This window comes from Agelaius tricolor, unplaced genomic scaffold (genome assembly GCF_023055355.1).
Source record: "Agelaius tricolor isolate 1412-34295 unplaced genomic scaffold, bAgeTri1.0.p SCAF_8, whole genome shotgun sequence".
NCBI lineage: Eukaryota > Metazoa > Chordata > Aves > Passeriformes > Icteridae > Agelaius > Agelaius tricolor.
In genome coordinates, this window is record NW_027269268.1 from 12544179 (window position 1) to 12560063 (window position 15885).

The 15885-nt window shown below is 42.3% G+C and overlaps 1 protein-coding gene across 2 annotated transcripts in view; it reads left to right on the top strand.

Moving 5' to 3' along the window:
• The first annotated feature begins 13587 nt into the window (after positions 1-13587).
• The window catches only part of SMARCAD1 (SNF2 related chromatin remodeling ATPase with DExD box 1), a 39656-nt gene continuing 37358 nt past the window's right edge, over positions 13588-15885 (top strand). For both annotated transcript variants that reach the window (XM_071431645.1, XM_071431646.1), the window contains exons 1-2: positions 13588-13769; positions 13984-14198. In XM_071431645.1, coding sequence (XP_071287746.1) covers positions 13997-14198 — 202 coding nt within the window. In that variant the 5' untranslated portion in view covers positions 13588-13769; positions 13984-13996. The remainder of the gene's footprint in view (positions 13770-13983; positions 14199-15885) is intronic.

Genomic DNA, 15885 nt, shown 5'->3' on the forward strand with positions numbered 1-15885 from the left:
ATTCTGTCAGACGAAACCTCAAATAAATATTCTGTTTAACTGAGGAAAGCACATAGCTGTTTCTCCACTGCTCTTCTGTTGCTAAACTCCCTACTTCCTCAGACTTGCTTCACAGTGCTATTCCTAAGTTGGATAGACTAATTAGACTCATTTCCATCCCAAATAACTTCTGTGAGCATGCCTCATTTACCACTCACTGAGCTACATGAATAAAGAAATGTCTCTATCTGCGAGGATCTGCCCAGTGTAAAATGGCTGGTTCCTCTAACGTGGGTAGGGAATAACATTTTCTCCTGTATGGAAAAGGGCTAGCAGCCCTTTTCATCCTTTTTCCTTTATGCCCACAAGGAAGATAAAATATATGCCCAACTCGTGGTGCTAAGTTTAACACCACAGTAATCCTTCCACAGATGTTGATTACTCTGACTGAAACCCGAAGTTTTGGGGAATTTAGGGATGGCAGTGCTGAGCAGGAGAGGGCAGGACCATTAACATTTATGCAACTTGATCTCAATGGGGAAGCTGATGACAGGCAAAGTGGCAGAGTGCCCTATTCTACTCCCCTAATTGTTTCCAGCAAGGAGAGTAGGGCAGGATTATCGGGAGGAGCTGGTAGGTGAGCAGAGAACTGCTTCACTCTGTGGTTTTCTCAAACCCCTGGGTCTCTGCTCACAGTCTGTAGGAGCTGCACAGGATGCTCACTGCAGATCCTGCCACACAGCTACACAGGGCCCACAGAGACAAAATCTGAGAGCTGAGAGAATAAACGTGAATACTGAATGCTTATAAACCAGTCCATTTGCCAAAGTTGATTTTAATGAAGGAATCAAAAAGTTTCTCTTTTTTGTTTTTTTTTTTTTTTTTTTAATGAAACCGTGTTAATTGCAGAGAGGTGAATATATTATGGATTTATTATCATTTTCCACTGTGAGTTTTTTTTTAAATTAATTGGTCTGTTATGTTTTCCAGAAAGATTTCATATCCATTATCCTATTTTGGAATCAAGAAAGGGATTTCTGAATAATATAGGTAGTCATTTGAGTAGTAAATATTCTAAGATAACAACAGGTAATTTAACTAATGTAGTTTCTAACTTGCCAGAGGTCTTACTTAAATTAGGTATTCTCTCCTGCAAACAACTCTTTAAAACTAAGGTGCCTACTCACAGCAGACTACTGATCTGAACTAAGATATCAGCAGCTGTGTGGCCAGCAGGACTAGAGAAGGAATAATCCCCCTGTACTCAGCACTGCTGAGGCTGCACCTCGAATCCTGTGTTCAGTTCTGGGCCCCTCACTACAAGAAAGTGCTGGAACATGACCAGAGAAGGGCAATGGAGCTGGGGAAAGGTCTGGAGCACAAGTCTTGTGAGGAGGGGCTCTGGGGGTGTTCAGCCTGGAGAAAAGGAGGCTCAGGGGAGACCTCATCAATCTCTACAACTGCCTGAGAGGAGGCTGGAGCCAGGTGGGGTTTGGTCTCTTGTCCCAAGTAACAAGCAATAGGCTGAGAGGAAATGGCCTCAAGTTCTACTAGGGGAGGGTTAGAGTGGATATTAGGAAAAAAAAACCCAAAAAAAACCACCAGAAAGACCTGTGAAGAACAGGAATAGGCTACCTATATAATACCTATATAAGTGTTGGAGTCACCATCCCTGGAGCTGGAGCTATTTAAAAGCCATGTAGATGTAGCACCTGTGGACATAATTTAGAAGTGGATATGGCAGTGCTGGGTTAATGGTTGGACTCAACAATCTTAAAGTCTTTTCCAACCTCAATGACTCTGTGATTCTAAAGATGAATTAGAATTTGCTAAGACCACAAGCACCACACACCTGTGGTGTCTTCAGAAACTGGAACCAGTGGGGCTTCCAATAGCCCTGCCTTTTTTTTTTTTTTAGAGGAACACAAATCCCAACAGAAAAGCCTGGATTTGTGTCAGAGTGTGGGGGCAGCACTGCCAACAGTGGTTGACCTCCTGGAGGAGTGTGCAGTCCTGCTGCTGCTCTGGCTGGTCCATCATGAGTGATGGAGCATGCCCTGCCCCAGGTACTGATGGAGAGCTGCTGGCCCACCATCCCCCTCTCCCCCATACAGAGGGATGCTTGCACTCTGGAAGCCTCCCTCAGCTACAGAAGCAAGATAATCAGAAAGCAAATATTGCCCCAATGCAGTTTAAAGTCAATATTTTGAGCTGCTGCCTGGCCTATTTGATGACAACCAGAGGTTGGAGGTCACCTACCTGTTGATGATGGCAGCAGGAGCACAGGAGGCAGCCAGCATTCTTCCTTGCCACTGTTCAGCTAGGTTTGTTTGCAGGTTGAGTATGTCAGTCCCAGAACTCATCCCATTCTCTTCACTGGGAGCCTTCTGCTCGTGCAAAAAGGAGGTACTCAGAAAACGCCCAATTCTTTTCAGCGACAACTCCTATTTTTAGTCCTTCTGGGAAGCCTTTTGTCTCTCTTGAAAATTTGTGAGTGATAACAGTGCTAAAACCGGAGGCAGCCTGAACGGGATCAGGATTTGGTGCTAAACATTAAGGCTTCTGCACGGTGCTGGAGAGAAGGGGACCTCGGAGGCCATGGGGATAAAGCGTACGGAAAGCAGGAGCCAGCACTCTGCTCCGCAAAGGAAGCCTGGCATCTAGTGGACACTAGCTGTTGCATCACTTCTGCCTTTTGGTTAGTAGGGCTGAAGGCTACCTCTACACCACCCAAAAACTCATCCTGATCCCAAGTTCGTGTGCCTGACCGCAAGCTGTAGTCAGCTTTTGTCCTGATTGTGGTTATAAATTCATGGCTACTCTTAAATCTGGTCAGCTGCCACTTGAAAAGTCGAGCTCTATTATGAATCGTTCCTTCATGGAACTTGCTTCTGTGACATAAATCCTATTTTCTGTGGGTTCTTCTGCCACAATGAATGTAAACATGTAAAAAAATCAATATTAGAAGATATGTGAGGGAATCGTGCTAAATACCTGCTCAGGAGAGATGCAAGATACAATATCCATAAAAGTAACTACATAAAGGATTTGCATTATGATTTAGTCATAAACATATTTTTATTAGTTCCAACAACATGCAACCCCCCCTAAACTTCTTTCCTTACATTCTGAAGGTAATTTGAATGCATATTACTCTCCTTGAGTACCAAATCAACATTTAAATGCATTACCTTTCTTTTTCTTCACTTTTCTGTTCTTATTCAGAGTTTATACTAGGCCAAGGGGTGAGTATGTGTCATCCAGTGTCATCATGCTTTGAACAAATTTGTTCCTTTCACTTAGGGCAGTATTTTTCTGTACTTATGCTAAGTTGTGTCTTACTATGCAATCAGCTCTATTAGAAATAATAGGATTAGCTTTAAAATAAGGTAGCATGCAACCTTAACCTGAGGAGAGAACATGATCTGTATAGCAACTATTTTACATTTGTTAGTTCAAATTGTATTACATTATGGTGTTTGCAGTATTTTAGAAAAAAAAAACCCTTTAAAATTAATCGTCTCCTCATAAATAGTTCAATAAGACAACTGATAGACCTAAATCTCTGAAAAAGCCTTAGTAAGCAAAAAAAAGCTGCATCTTTAAAGTCGATTTTGAGCACTTTATAAATGCCGGTGGCAGCTCTCTCCCCCTGGTGGCCAGGAGAATGAGCTTGCGCTGGTTCCTAAATCAGCAACATCCCTGTTACTGCTCTTCCTCCTTAGGAGGCTGAGGAGGAGATTTCTGCCCAAAATTAAAATCGGTAGTAGGCCATTATTTAGCACACAAGTCATTCTTTGTTATTGATAGAAGTGGCGAGAGAATTCTTCAGAGTGGTACTGAAGACATCAATGGAGCAGAAATTGAACTTGTGACATGCAAATGAGGGAGCTGCCTTGCTCTGGTAAAAAATTCTGTCAAAATTAGATTGTTTAACCAAATAGTCCCAGAAAAGAGAGAGGCCTAGGAATATGTATTTTATTATTTTTGATCTTTTTAAAGGAGAGAATGTACTTTAAAATAATTTGTTTGTAAAGCTCAGGCAGAAGGGGCAAAAATGTTAATGACTTCACAAGTATTTGAAAACTGAGCTGTCAGCATACCAGAAAGTTAGAAAATAAGGCACCACAGTACTTGCTAGGGAATACTTAGTAAATAGCTCGTGCTATGCAGGCAATATATACTGTGTTTATTTGTTCTTAATGTGCCATGCCAATTAAAAGGCACATTTGTTTCCACCCCAAAAGGTTTATTCTGTTTTAATTGAAAATGTTAACAATGCCTTAAAATGTGAAGCAAGTCTTCAAGAGCCCTTGTTAACTATTCCCCTTGCCCTGCCCTTCAAAAAGAAGCAAATATAATCAGTTAGAAATTGAAAAAACTCAAGAGATTAATTTTGTGTGATGCCAACCTCCTCTTGTGCTGACTCTCACAGTGAAATGAGGGGCCTTTAAGAACATGTTGTATGGGACAAAAACAGGGACAATGTGGCATTTATATGGGGTCATCTCCATTGGTTGATGGAACTGCTTTATGGACTACTTATCAGCTGGATTTCCCCACCTCTGAGGCTGGATATGCATTGGCTGGGTGATCTCTGTGTTCTGCTCTTGGCTTTGCTGGGATTCTAGGAGGAGAAGGCAAGTTGCCCATTTCCATGCTGGCCATGGTTGTCTGTCTGTCTTTTTGATGTTCATCACAAAGTGTGGTTAGCAGCAGGGATAAGAGAACCCCTGCCAGCCCCAGCCCTTGGCAGACCAGTGGATCCCTGAGCTCAGCAGCAGCTGCAGTCCCTGCCAGAGGCTGGGAAGTCTGTCCGTGCAGCCATGGCCTGTCTTGCCTTTTGTCCCTGAGCTACAGAGGGGCAGAGACAGAGACCATGGGGGCAGAAGCAGCACGTAGCTAGAGGCAGTAGCATCTATCTCTAGAACCTTTAGGTTGGTTCATCACAGCTTGAGATCCAGTCCTTCATTCAGCCTTTGCCTCTTCCCTCTTTTTGTTCTTACCTTGAAATTAGGAGTTGGGAATTTGGGGGGTTTTTACATCCCTGATAGTCTCATTACAACCCATATTGTAAATAAACTCAAACACTGTTTTTTCTCATTTGACATATGTACTTATTGACCAAAGAAAACTGTAATGTGTTAAAATCAACTGCATGGGCTCGTTCATGTGATATTTCTGTCTCACATGGTAAAAAATTAATTAAAAGGGTTAACTAAGGAAAGCTTCCATGAAGTCTGCATGATTTTCTGAGTTGTCCCAAGTTGTTCTTGTTAAAACTGGGTGCAAGAAAACAGATTAGGGAGCTGGGAAAAGTGCACTAAGGAAACAGAGAAAGAGAGAGAAATAATGATTTTTAAAATGTAGGTGAAAGAGGCAGCAGGAGATCATCCAGTTCTTTCTCTGCCTGAAGGCAGGATCAACTATAACTATGTCAGCCTTGACAGATGTTTGCCTAACTGGTTCTTGAAAGTTTCTAATGATGATGAATTCACAATCTCACCAGATGTTATACTCCAGTGTTTAATTATGTCTATGGTTTGAAAGAATTTCTTAAGCCTAATGCCATCTCTGCATGTTCTGTTTCTCATGAAAATAAGGGACAGATGTTTGTCTACCTCTTGCAGTGTTTCTCTGTGCACTTGCAGACATGTTTCCTTGGTATTCTCTGCTTTATATTCAGCACATCCCATTTATTAAACTTTTCCTTAAAGGCCATGATCTCAAGAAATGAGAATAAATAGAGGTTTTTTTTCTGAACTATCTCCAATTCAGCCACAATAAAACAAGCTGTATATCACAAACTGTGTCCCCCCAACTGGACACAAGTCTCTTGTCTTACTGTGCACTGGGCATAACAGTCCTGCTCAAAGAAAGCAGCAGTCTTGGGGGTACAACAAAACATGGCATTTCCATTTTTCATAATGGTGTGACCTATTATCACTCCCAGTTCTGCTTCTCCAGAATGGTTATGTAGATTATTTTTTTTCTTATCTGTTTTATCTGTATTTATGCCACTCATTTTTTTTTCTTTTTGATCCTGTATGGAACAGTGATTTTTGCTGCTGAGTAACACGTAATTATTTTCTAACAATTTCTTTTATTTGCAAGATCCCTTTGAATTTGAATCTTAATTTCAGTGCAGCCCTTCCAGCATGCTCACAGTCCTGTCTCAGTTTGGTGTCATCTGCAGTTTGCATCCTGTGATCTGTATTGTAAATACAAGAATTGGACAAAAGCCACAGGATCATGCCCCCGTAAGATAAATTCTTCTATACTGACCACTCACTATTGAGCCATTAATCAGTGTTGGAGTTTGATCTGGACTGTGTTTCTATGGCTAATGGAAATGCCATAGGATACCCCAAGTCATGGATCTGTCATAATGACACGCTGCCAAAAGCCTTACTGAAGTCAACATAGAAAACATTTGCTGTTTTCTCCATATCCATGAGCCTTCCTGCTCTGCCTCAAAACAATTGTGACATGGCACATTTTCACAAATCCGTGCTGGGTGTGTGTGGGGGGCAGGGATGTGGGTGTGCATTAAGTGATTACAGCTTCTTGGCATTTTATTGGCATAACAATTCTCTCTCACTAAAAGTGTTTCAGGTTTGGTTGTGTCACAGCCCTGAAAATTATCTTTCACTTTAGAGTAAATATAAAATCTCAGTACAGAGATAGGACAGGAAATTGTCATCCTTTCCCCAAATGTGTGAAGCTTTTACTGTGTGCAAATAGTTAAATAGAGCCTAGTAACAGTAATCCTTTCTTGCAAAGTTTATAATAATATGACAGTGTTAAATTAAATAGCAGTTAAAAAATGTCATGTAAATCCCAATTTACCTGTGTGACCTTTCTAAGTCCCTAAGCTTTAAAGATAGCTTCTTAATGAGATTTTCAAGTTTGGAAACAAGAAGTTTAAAATATTTCTCTAATATCAAGATATATTTTTAGGAATGAGGCTTATTTTCTTTGAATGCAAAATGAAATGAAACAAAGTGTATTTGTTCTGATTACAGAAACAGATATGAAGGAAGGAATTCTGATCCTAGGAGTGGAAGTGTACCTGTACTTAATCTTTTTCTGTGTGCATTTACAAAAACCCTTACTCCAGCTTTTAAATGGCAAGATTTGAAGTAAAAAATTACAGTAGTTTATAAAGAAACCAAAAGAAAGTATAAAAGCAGTTCAAAGGAGGATTTGAGTTTTTCCTCTTAAAAAAATAACTGGTCTGTCTTTTTAGGATCAGATGATTTTTTTAACCAGTGCAGGAATGGATTCTTTTAGCACTCTATTTGCAGTAAAATGAGGGTTTATAATTTAAAAGCATGAATTAAACAGAAAGTGGTGTAAAATAACACATAAATGTATGTAATGAAAGAGTGTATACGCCTTGCTCCAGTTCCTTTGAGATTCAGAACAGTACATGACAAAACTCTGCTCCTGCACTAATAACACGCTAATGAACAAATTTTATTTTCTTAAGACCAAATTCTGTTCTTGAAAGACACTATTTCAGAAATCCAGTTCAGCCCTTCTCTTTCTCAAAAGTATCTGGGGGAAAATAGCTGGATCAGGTTTTAGAAATACAATTTGAAAAAAAAAAAAAACCAAACCAAAAAAAACAACCAACCAAACACCAAAACCCTGTAAAAATCTTTGGTGCAAATATGTATTTGCTCCTGTGTATTTATTTATGCAAGTCCCATGACATTGTTTTGGTGGATTATGGGGACAGTAATATGAATGCTGGGGCCAAAGAACTTGAATTTCCTGTTCATTTTTACTCTGTCAGTTTCTGTACTTTGTGACATCAAAAAGGCAACAGTATAGAAGAGTTACAACAGTGTAGCCTGATAGAAGTAAGCAAAAAAATAAGTACGGAAGCACACACTGGAAATGTTTTTGTTTCAATTGATTCAGAAGAACTAAAATACCTTTTGGCCTGTACTTTTGAGGTTATGCTTCTCTCAAAATGGTTCCTTCAAGCAAAAAAGTGATTTGTCTGCAATTTGCAAACAATATGCGAAGTCTCAGCCGCAGGTGACAAACCAAAGTCCTTGATAATGATGCATGTTCCCACAGTTCTGACACTTCTTTTTGTTCCAAAGGTCATATATTCAGCATGTCAGGCAAACCTGGTTCTGATGAAGCTGCATTTTTTAAAGTGTTTTTAACTCCTTAGGTATTAAATAAACAGCAGCTACTGCTTTCCTTTCTAGAATAATTTTCTGACTCAATACAGACTCAAAGTGCTCAGGATATTTAGGATGACATTAAATCAGGGGTGTTGAGCAGATCGTGTCTGTTAAATCAGGGGTGTTGAGCAAATTGGGCAGCAAATGATGATCCACATGTTATCATGAATGGATTAAAGGCTGTAAAGACAGCCTGCAGTCCTGTGGTGAACTGTGCATGCTGATGTGCTGTGGGAGCAGAATGAAATGGGAAACTCCATGATTGTCCCAGTGAAACTGGTGTTCCATCCTTAGGCAGATTCATCCACAATTCAGCGGGTGCTTGAAGTAATATTCACTGAAAGTTAAAACAAAAAACCTCAGCAGAAGTATTATGGATGTGTGGTTTCTGATAAGTCACAGCCTTTTGAGAGCTAGCCAGACTTTTGATTATGGTTAGCTTGATTTCTGAGCGAGCATTTGCCCAAATGAATGAAATGGTTAGCAAGCACAATGTCTGAAATTATACACTCAAGTTTTTCTCTCTCTTGTTTCTTAATCAAATACATATAAACTCAAAAAAGAGTAGCTAACTACTTTAGAGAAATAGAGAAAAATAAACTAAAATGTGTTTACTTCTTAACAAGTAAACTATATATATACATATATATATACACACATATATACACACACATACATATATATATATATACATACACACACACATATATATATATGCATATACCATAAGCACAATATTGAAATAACAGTACTGGAAATAAATTACCTCAAACAACCTCAGGTGAGAAAAAAGAAAAAAGTAGAAATGTTCTGGAATGGTAGTAGAGTAGTAGAATGGTTCATGTTCCTAGAAAACATGATCCACAACAGACAGTTTTAAAGTACCTTCATACACACACACACAAAAATTATATAAAGTAATACCCATATAAAACCTGTTGTACAACAAAACCAGTCTTATTCTCTTATTCTTTCCCAAAGTGTGTTCTTTTTTATTGTTTGCTGAGTAGAAAAAATCCCTGTGTATTCAATGGACTGTAAAAAGGAAAAAAAAAACCCTTGGCTAAGGGGGAAGAGACACATTTTCCACCTGAGGCCTTACTCTGCCATCACTGTGCAGCTCACAAAACAAAATAGTTTGGATATTCATTATTTAGGTATGGTGATGTTGCTACAGCAACATCATGTCCTACATACAACTCTAGTTGCTTTTTTGGTGGCAGCTGAATTAGTTTTAACATTTTAATAGATTTTAAAATTTTGTTGGTTTTTTTTTTTTTTTTTTAATTATTATTATTTAGAATCAGGTACAAACCCACCAGCATTTGACAACTGGTTTTGTTGTTCACAAAGCAGAAAAAATGTCCCCAGTCCTCTAGAATATTTGGGGGCAAGCCCCAACAGAGGTGCTGTAAGGCTTTATCTGTCACAGACCCTGTTGATTTTACACCACAGTACAACTTCAGTGTGTTCTCATGATGTAGCTGAGGTAGACCTTCCCTTAATACAAAGCTGATGAAGTGACAGGGCACAAAAATGGCATGAATCTAAGGAACAACAAGAGAAACTTGTCAGGAACGGCTGTAGACACATTTTGTCTCAGCTGATTATTTACTAGTGAACAACAATTTTACTGCCTTGCCAACTTGTAAAATGTAACACAGAATGTGACTCTTTGTATCTCATCAGGTTTTAACTTGTATTATCAAACTCCTAAAACTGAATTTCCTTCTACTAAGAACAATGCAAATTCGATTTGCATCAATTTCAAAATGAGTAATTTTAAACTGATATTTTTGTTTTCTTTGGCTTCTTTCAGTGTTCAGGCCATTATTATATTTCACTGATCTATAAACCTTCATAAAGTTCTCTGAAGGCCTACATACCATCTGGTATGCTCCTCTACCACTGGCATAGCAACAAAACTGTATCTTAAGTAAAAACAACTCAGATGTAACAGCTCTAATGTTGCATGTAAAGCAAATCTGTATATAAATAGATTCTTTTCAAATTTCTGCTGCCATTCTTAAAAAAAAATCTCACAAATTAGCCTTCAAAACAATAGCAGACAGCAATCTGTCAGTTCTCCAGTAAGCATGAGCTGTCTAACCAGTGTCATTAGCACCTCAAAAAAGACGTTTTGCCTGCCTTGCTTGCCAGGAATTCACAATAGCTTGTTAACAATATTAATACCTACCAATTACCCAGTCTTTCCAAGTTCAAAGCACTGTAAAAACTGAAGTAATCTGCTGCAGCATTTTCTAGGTTCATGCTAATTCCTGTAAATTAAATGCTTTTAAAATTTGGCATGTTCTGGATTGTTCTGTTTAATTCTCTTCATTTTTGCTGTTTTCTTACCTTGAACTTGCTTTTTCTCCCAAGTTCTGGAATTTATGGATTTTTTCTTACTACTTTTTCCCCAAGACTAATATTCCTGACTGCCTTGTTGAATCACAAACACAGACTGACCTGAGTGTATGCTCCCCTTTACACCTACTTTCTCCAGTTTCATCTTTCTTTTCTCAACTTTTCCAACATGACTCGTTCAGCTTTGCAGCCTCACAGCCCATTTTTCTCTTCACACTTAACAGCATTGTTTGGCTGTGTCCCCTAAGTCAGTCAAACAACTTGGCTCAGCACCTATCACATGCACAGTTTGTCATCTTTTCATCATGGAAAAAGGGGTCAAAGTCTTGTCAGAGTCCTTAACCTTTAGATGCTCAACGTGTTGTGATAAGCCAGTGTGAGGCAAGCACACCAGAGGTGCTAACAGCAGTACTAATTCTTTGCAGAGAAGCTCATGAGCTTTGCCATGGTTATCAAGTCCCGAGAAAGAGCCAAATTCTCTGAGCTAAAGTAAAAGTGTCCTCATGGACCATACTTTTTTCCTTCTCTAATCCACACCCAGCTTTACTTCTGATGTACCTACAAACTTCTTTATTCCCATTTTTGGGGTAATTTTCCTTTTAAGTGGGTGGAATTTCAAGTTGGTAGGAGTCTGAGCTTGTGCTGACAAGCAAAACTCTCTTCCATTTTCACACTGACCTGTTCTGTGCATGAAAGCCCTTGATCTCTTGCCTTTTTATATGTCAACAGTGAGTCTAGCCCAGGCACTCCTTCTCCAGCACAATTTAGCCCTCCTCAGAGGGTAACCTCAGGGGATAACCTCAGATGATCTCTGAACTGCACTGTTCAGACACCAGCCAGTCTGCAAATCCACCTGTGTCTTGGCAGCCACCTCTGGGGGCAAAATCACTCTTCTGCTCCATTTACACTGTCAATTATTTGTATGTGGGATTAGCAGAAGGCAGTTTCCAACAAATTTAAACTCATCAATGATCCAAATTGTAGATTAATATTTGATGTAAAGGCAAGACATTGTCACTGAAGCTTGATTTCCTCCAAATCTTTTTGCTTCTCAGGTGTTTGACTAAGGCAATTTAAAAGTCAAATAACTTTAAGGGTGAAGGAACATCCTGTGAGCCCAGAAGTACAGAGCTGACACAATGGATGGGTAAGTGGCTTCTTTTTCTGGTTTTCTGTTAGCCAGCCTAATCTCTCCAGAATGTCTTTGTTTAGCTGCTGCACCTGGCTCACCAGTATAATGCTTATTAATTTCTTCCAGGCTTTTAAGCACTTTATTTCATGGCTGGCTGGTATGTTAAAAGAGTGTAAAGGTAGTTTCAGTACCTCTTTGCCATTTTAGGTCACCATTTCAGCTCTGGCAAGGTTCCCTGTGCGATACTGGGTAACCTCAGGTGCCTTTGCACACCTGGCTGCACGTGCTCTGCGACCACACATCCACTGAAACCCAGCATGGCAGCAGGTCCTGACCCAAGACAGCAAAAGGAGGGGTTTTCCCATCTATTCTGCCAAAGGAACACAATGCTGGAAACATGTCAAGAAACCTAAGCTGAAACTGCCCTAAGTCCACACCTGAAGGATAGGGAACCATGTAGGTACACACAGTTTGTGGTGATTGGGGTGGGGCTGTGTCCAGCCTCATCCCCAGTGGGCTGCAGCTGTGAGCAGCAGGTGAGCAGCATTGACAGCAATGAGCCATGGAGTGCCCAGGGGCACTGACCCATCACCAAAGGGAGCAGAGGGCACACAGGTGCAATGCATGGACACGAGGGGTATAAAAGGCTGGGCTAAAGAACAGGGAGGGCTGACATTTGAAGCCTTCTGCAGTGGTCTGGTGTTACTCAGTATGAGTTGAAGCCTTGTGGAATTGTATGGTGATGCCCTGTGTATCCTGGTTGTCTCAACTGTGATGTGTGCTGTTACAGTGCCGTCTAGAGGGACCTGGACAAGCTTGAGAAGTGGGTCTATGGGAACTTCATGAAATTTGACAAGGCTAAGTGCAACGTGCTGCACCTGGGTCAGGGCAACCCTGGTATCAATAGAGGCTGGGGGATGGACAGATTGAGAGCAGCTCTGCTGAGGAGGACTCGGCTGCTGGGGGGTGAGAGGCTGGATGTGATCTGGCAATGGGCACTCACAGCCCAGGAAGCCAAACGTATCCTGGGCTGCATCCAAAGCAGCATGGGCAGCAGGGGAGGGAGGGGATTCTGCTCTGGTGAGATCCCACCCGCAGGGCTGCATCAGCTCTGGGATCCCAGCACAGGAAGGATATGGACCTGATGGATTGGGTGTCACCAACATGACCAGAGGGATGGAGCACCTCCCCTATGAGGGAAGGCTGAGAGAGTTGGGGTTGTTTGGTGTGGAGGAGAAGGCTTAGGGCAGACCTAATGGTGGCCTTCCAGTACCTGAAGGGAGCCTACAAGAAAGATGGAGAGAACTTTTGCGAGAGTGTTTAAGTGGACAGGGCAAGGGCAAACGGCTCCAAACTTAACGGGAGTAGGCTTAAATTAGCCATTTGGAAGAAATTCATTACAGTGATCCTGGTGAGGCACTGTAGCAGGTTGCCCAGAGGAGTCATGAATGCCCTATCCCTGGAAGTGTTCACGGCCAGGCTGGATGGGTTTTTCAGCCTGGTTTAGTGGAAGGTGTCCCTGCCCATTGCAGGGGGGCTGGAACTAGGAGTCTTTAAGGACCCTTCCAACCCCAACTATTCTTCGATTGCACGACCCCATATTTTAGGGCTCCAAATCTCCCATGATGGTCCGTCCGCGGCTCTCCGCCCAAACTTTTCAACTTGGAAGTGGGGGGCGGGGTGTGACCACGCAATGATCTGGAATCACAAACGTCACTCGTAGGTGCAATGTGTGGAGTTGGAACCCGCTCGGTCGCGGCGGCAGCCCCAAAACCGGCAGAAGCGCACCCAGCCCCGCCATCCTTTTCGCCCCTCAGGGCAGCGCCGCCCACCGCCCTCCACAGGAGAGGCGCACGCGCCCGCGCGCTCCGGCCCGGCCCGGCGATTGGCGGGAGCCGCCGTGACGTCATCGCCGCGCGCCGGCAGCAGCCCCGCTCCTGAGGGGAGCGCGCCGTGCTCGCGCCGCCCGGGCCCCATCCCGCCCTGCCGCCGGCCCGCGCTGCTGCCCCGGGGGCCGGCCCGGGACCGCCCTGCCCGCCGCTCCCGCTCCCTGTTCCCGTCCCCGGCCGCCACTCCCTGCGCCACAGGTGCGTGTGGGGCCCCCCGCCCTGAGATGAGAAGGGAGGCCGGGGGAGCGCGGGCGAGAGGGAGAGTGGGTGGGTGGGCGGAGGGATGGTTGGGCAGGAGCCTTCCCGCTGCCTGACAGCGCCCCTGGGCGCGCGTTCCTCTGGCAGCGTTTTACTGTCTGTATTAGACCGGCCCTGCCGGCTCTCTCCCCTTCCCTTGTGGCTTTTCCCACAGGAAGGTTAAGAATATGAGTCTCTACAATTTGGACCGGTTCCGCTTCGAGAGGAAGGGGAAGGGCGCGGAGCAGGTGTCGCCGTCCCCGCCGGCGGCCTGCGCCGAGGCACCTGGCACTGCTGCCGCCGTCCGGGCCGCTGCAGGGGAGGAGGAGGAAGGTACGGATGGCAACAAGAGGCCGGGCACTCCGGCTTCGGACGTGACAGAGAGAACTGGTGAGTCAGGTGTTTTGCATGAAGGGCAGTGTAAACTCTTAATTTCTAGAAATGAAGTAATTGTCTTTTGTTTTGGTGTTGGTCATTTTGGGTTTTGCCCCCTTTGCTTGTTTTACAAATGTGTTTTTCTGTGCAAACGTTTCACAACAATTTCCACAAAAGTATCCTCATTTGCAGCAGTGTATGCTCTAATTGAACATGTGCATTTACAGGCAACTCGTTAACCTTCTGAAATAACTCGTTTTTTTAATTGATTAAATAAGTTTTAAATTAAATGCTGAAAGAGTGCTATGTTCTCCTATTTGTAAACTCTATTTACTGATACTTATTTTATGCTAACATTTCAGGGTTTTTGAGGAAGAAATTGCTTTTATTTTTAGTTGTCTGATAGTTACAACACTGGAGTCTTAATTTTCTGAGTAGAGTCCTTGTCTAATGCATCATGGAGCATCACAGATGGAATTGAAAAGAAAGGGAGCAGTTTATTTTCACTTAGGCCTGGTTTTGTAAAGAGCTGAGAGACCTGGTGCTGATTCTCAGAAGCTGACTGTGTTAATCGTTTTCTTGTAGTGTTTGTCCTCTTTTGGGGCAGAAGCTTGGGGTTTTCATGGAAATGTCAAAACCTTGATTGTGTTGGTTCCCTTGGCTGAGACTGTAGGGATGTGCTGTTCCTGTCTGGATTCGTTGGTTAATACTAAGGACTGAAATTGCTGTTGGCTGTGTAATCACATTCACTAGTGTGTTTTTCCTGTTAGTGAGGGATTTGAGAAACAGACAGTATCTCCTGCTGGTTATTTGGTACTTCTCAGACATGCCATATAATTTGTGGTATAGCTGTCGAATTACAGGTGTTACGGGAGAGATCAGACAGACTTTGACTGTGCATTTATTCAAAAAATGAAACAGTAATGTCTCTTGATGTTAACTAACTACATCACATGACTTTCTTTTGGTGCAAGGCAGTTTTTCACAACACCTTATCTAGGTGATAACAGAGAACCATTCATGCACGAGGAGGAGTTCCTCTTAAAACTGAGTGAAGTCAGAATTACAGGAGGTGGGTATTTACCCTTCCCTAAATTTTGGTTTAGTGCAGGTTGAGTGTTGTCAGTTGATTGGAGTGCTCTTGTGTTTACATTAGTAAATGTTAAGCAGGGCATTAAAATATATAAAACATCTAAGTTGCTAGTCTGGAACTAGTAACCTGTTGCAAAGAATTTTGGTGACAGGGAGGACTTTACAGAAGCAGTGAGCAGCTGTTAATCCTGGTGTCCGCTGATGTGTCTTTGTAATGCTTGTATGGCACAATGGGCACTCTGAAGAAGTGCACTTTGGAACAGGTGTTCCCTTCCTGTTGGTGGTAAATGATTGTCTTGTGCTGTGGAGGAGTTACTGAGTGCAGGGGCCTTTCTTGAACTGTGAGTGTAGTTGTGCAGTAATGCATGGTGCTGCTTGTTTTGTGGCTTAGTGGTTTGGGGATTTACTTTATTTTAGTGTTATACTTCTTCCTTTAATCTGCCTGTGGACTTTATCAGTGTAAGCATATAGCTGGACCAACAGATTTCACTGCTTGTTTTTCAAAATGCTGGTTTCCCTTGACTTCACTTCTGCAGGGGTAGGACTGTGGAGAAGGGATGTAATACCCAACTTAGAGGCCTTAGTTTAGATACAAGGTAATAAAAAGAAA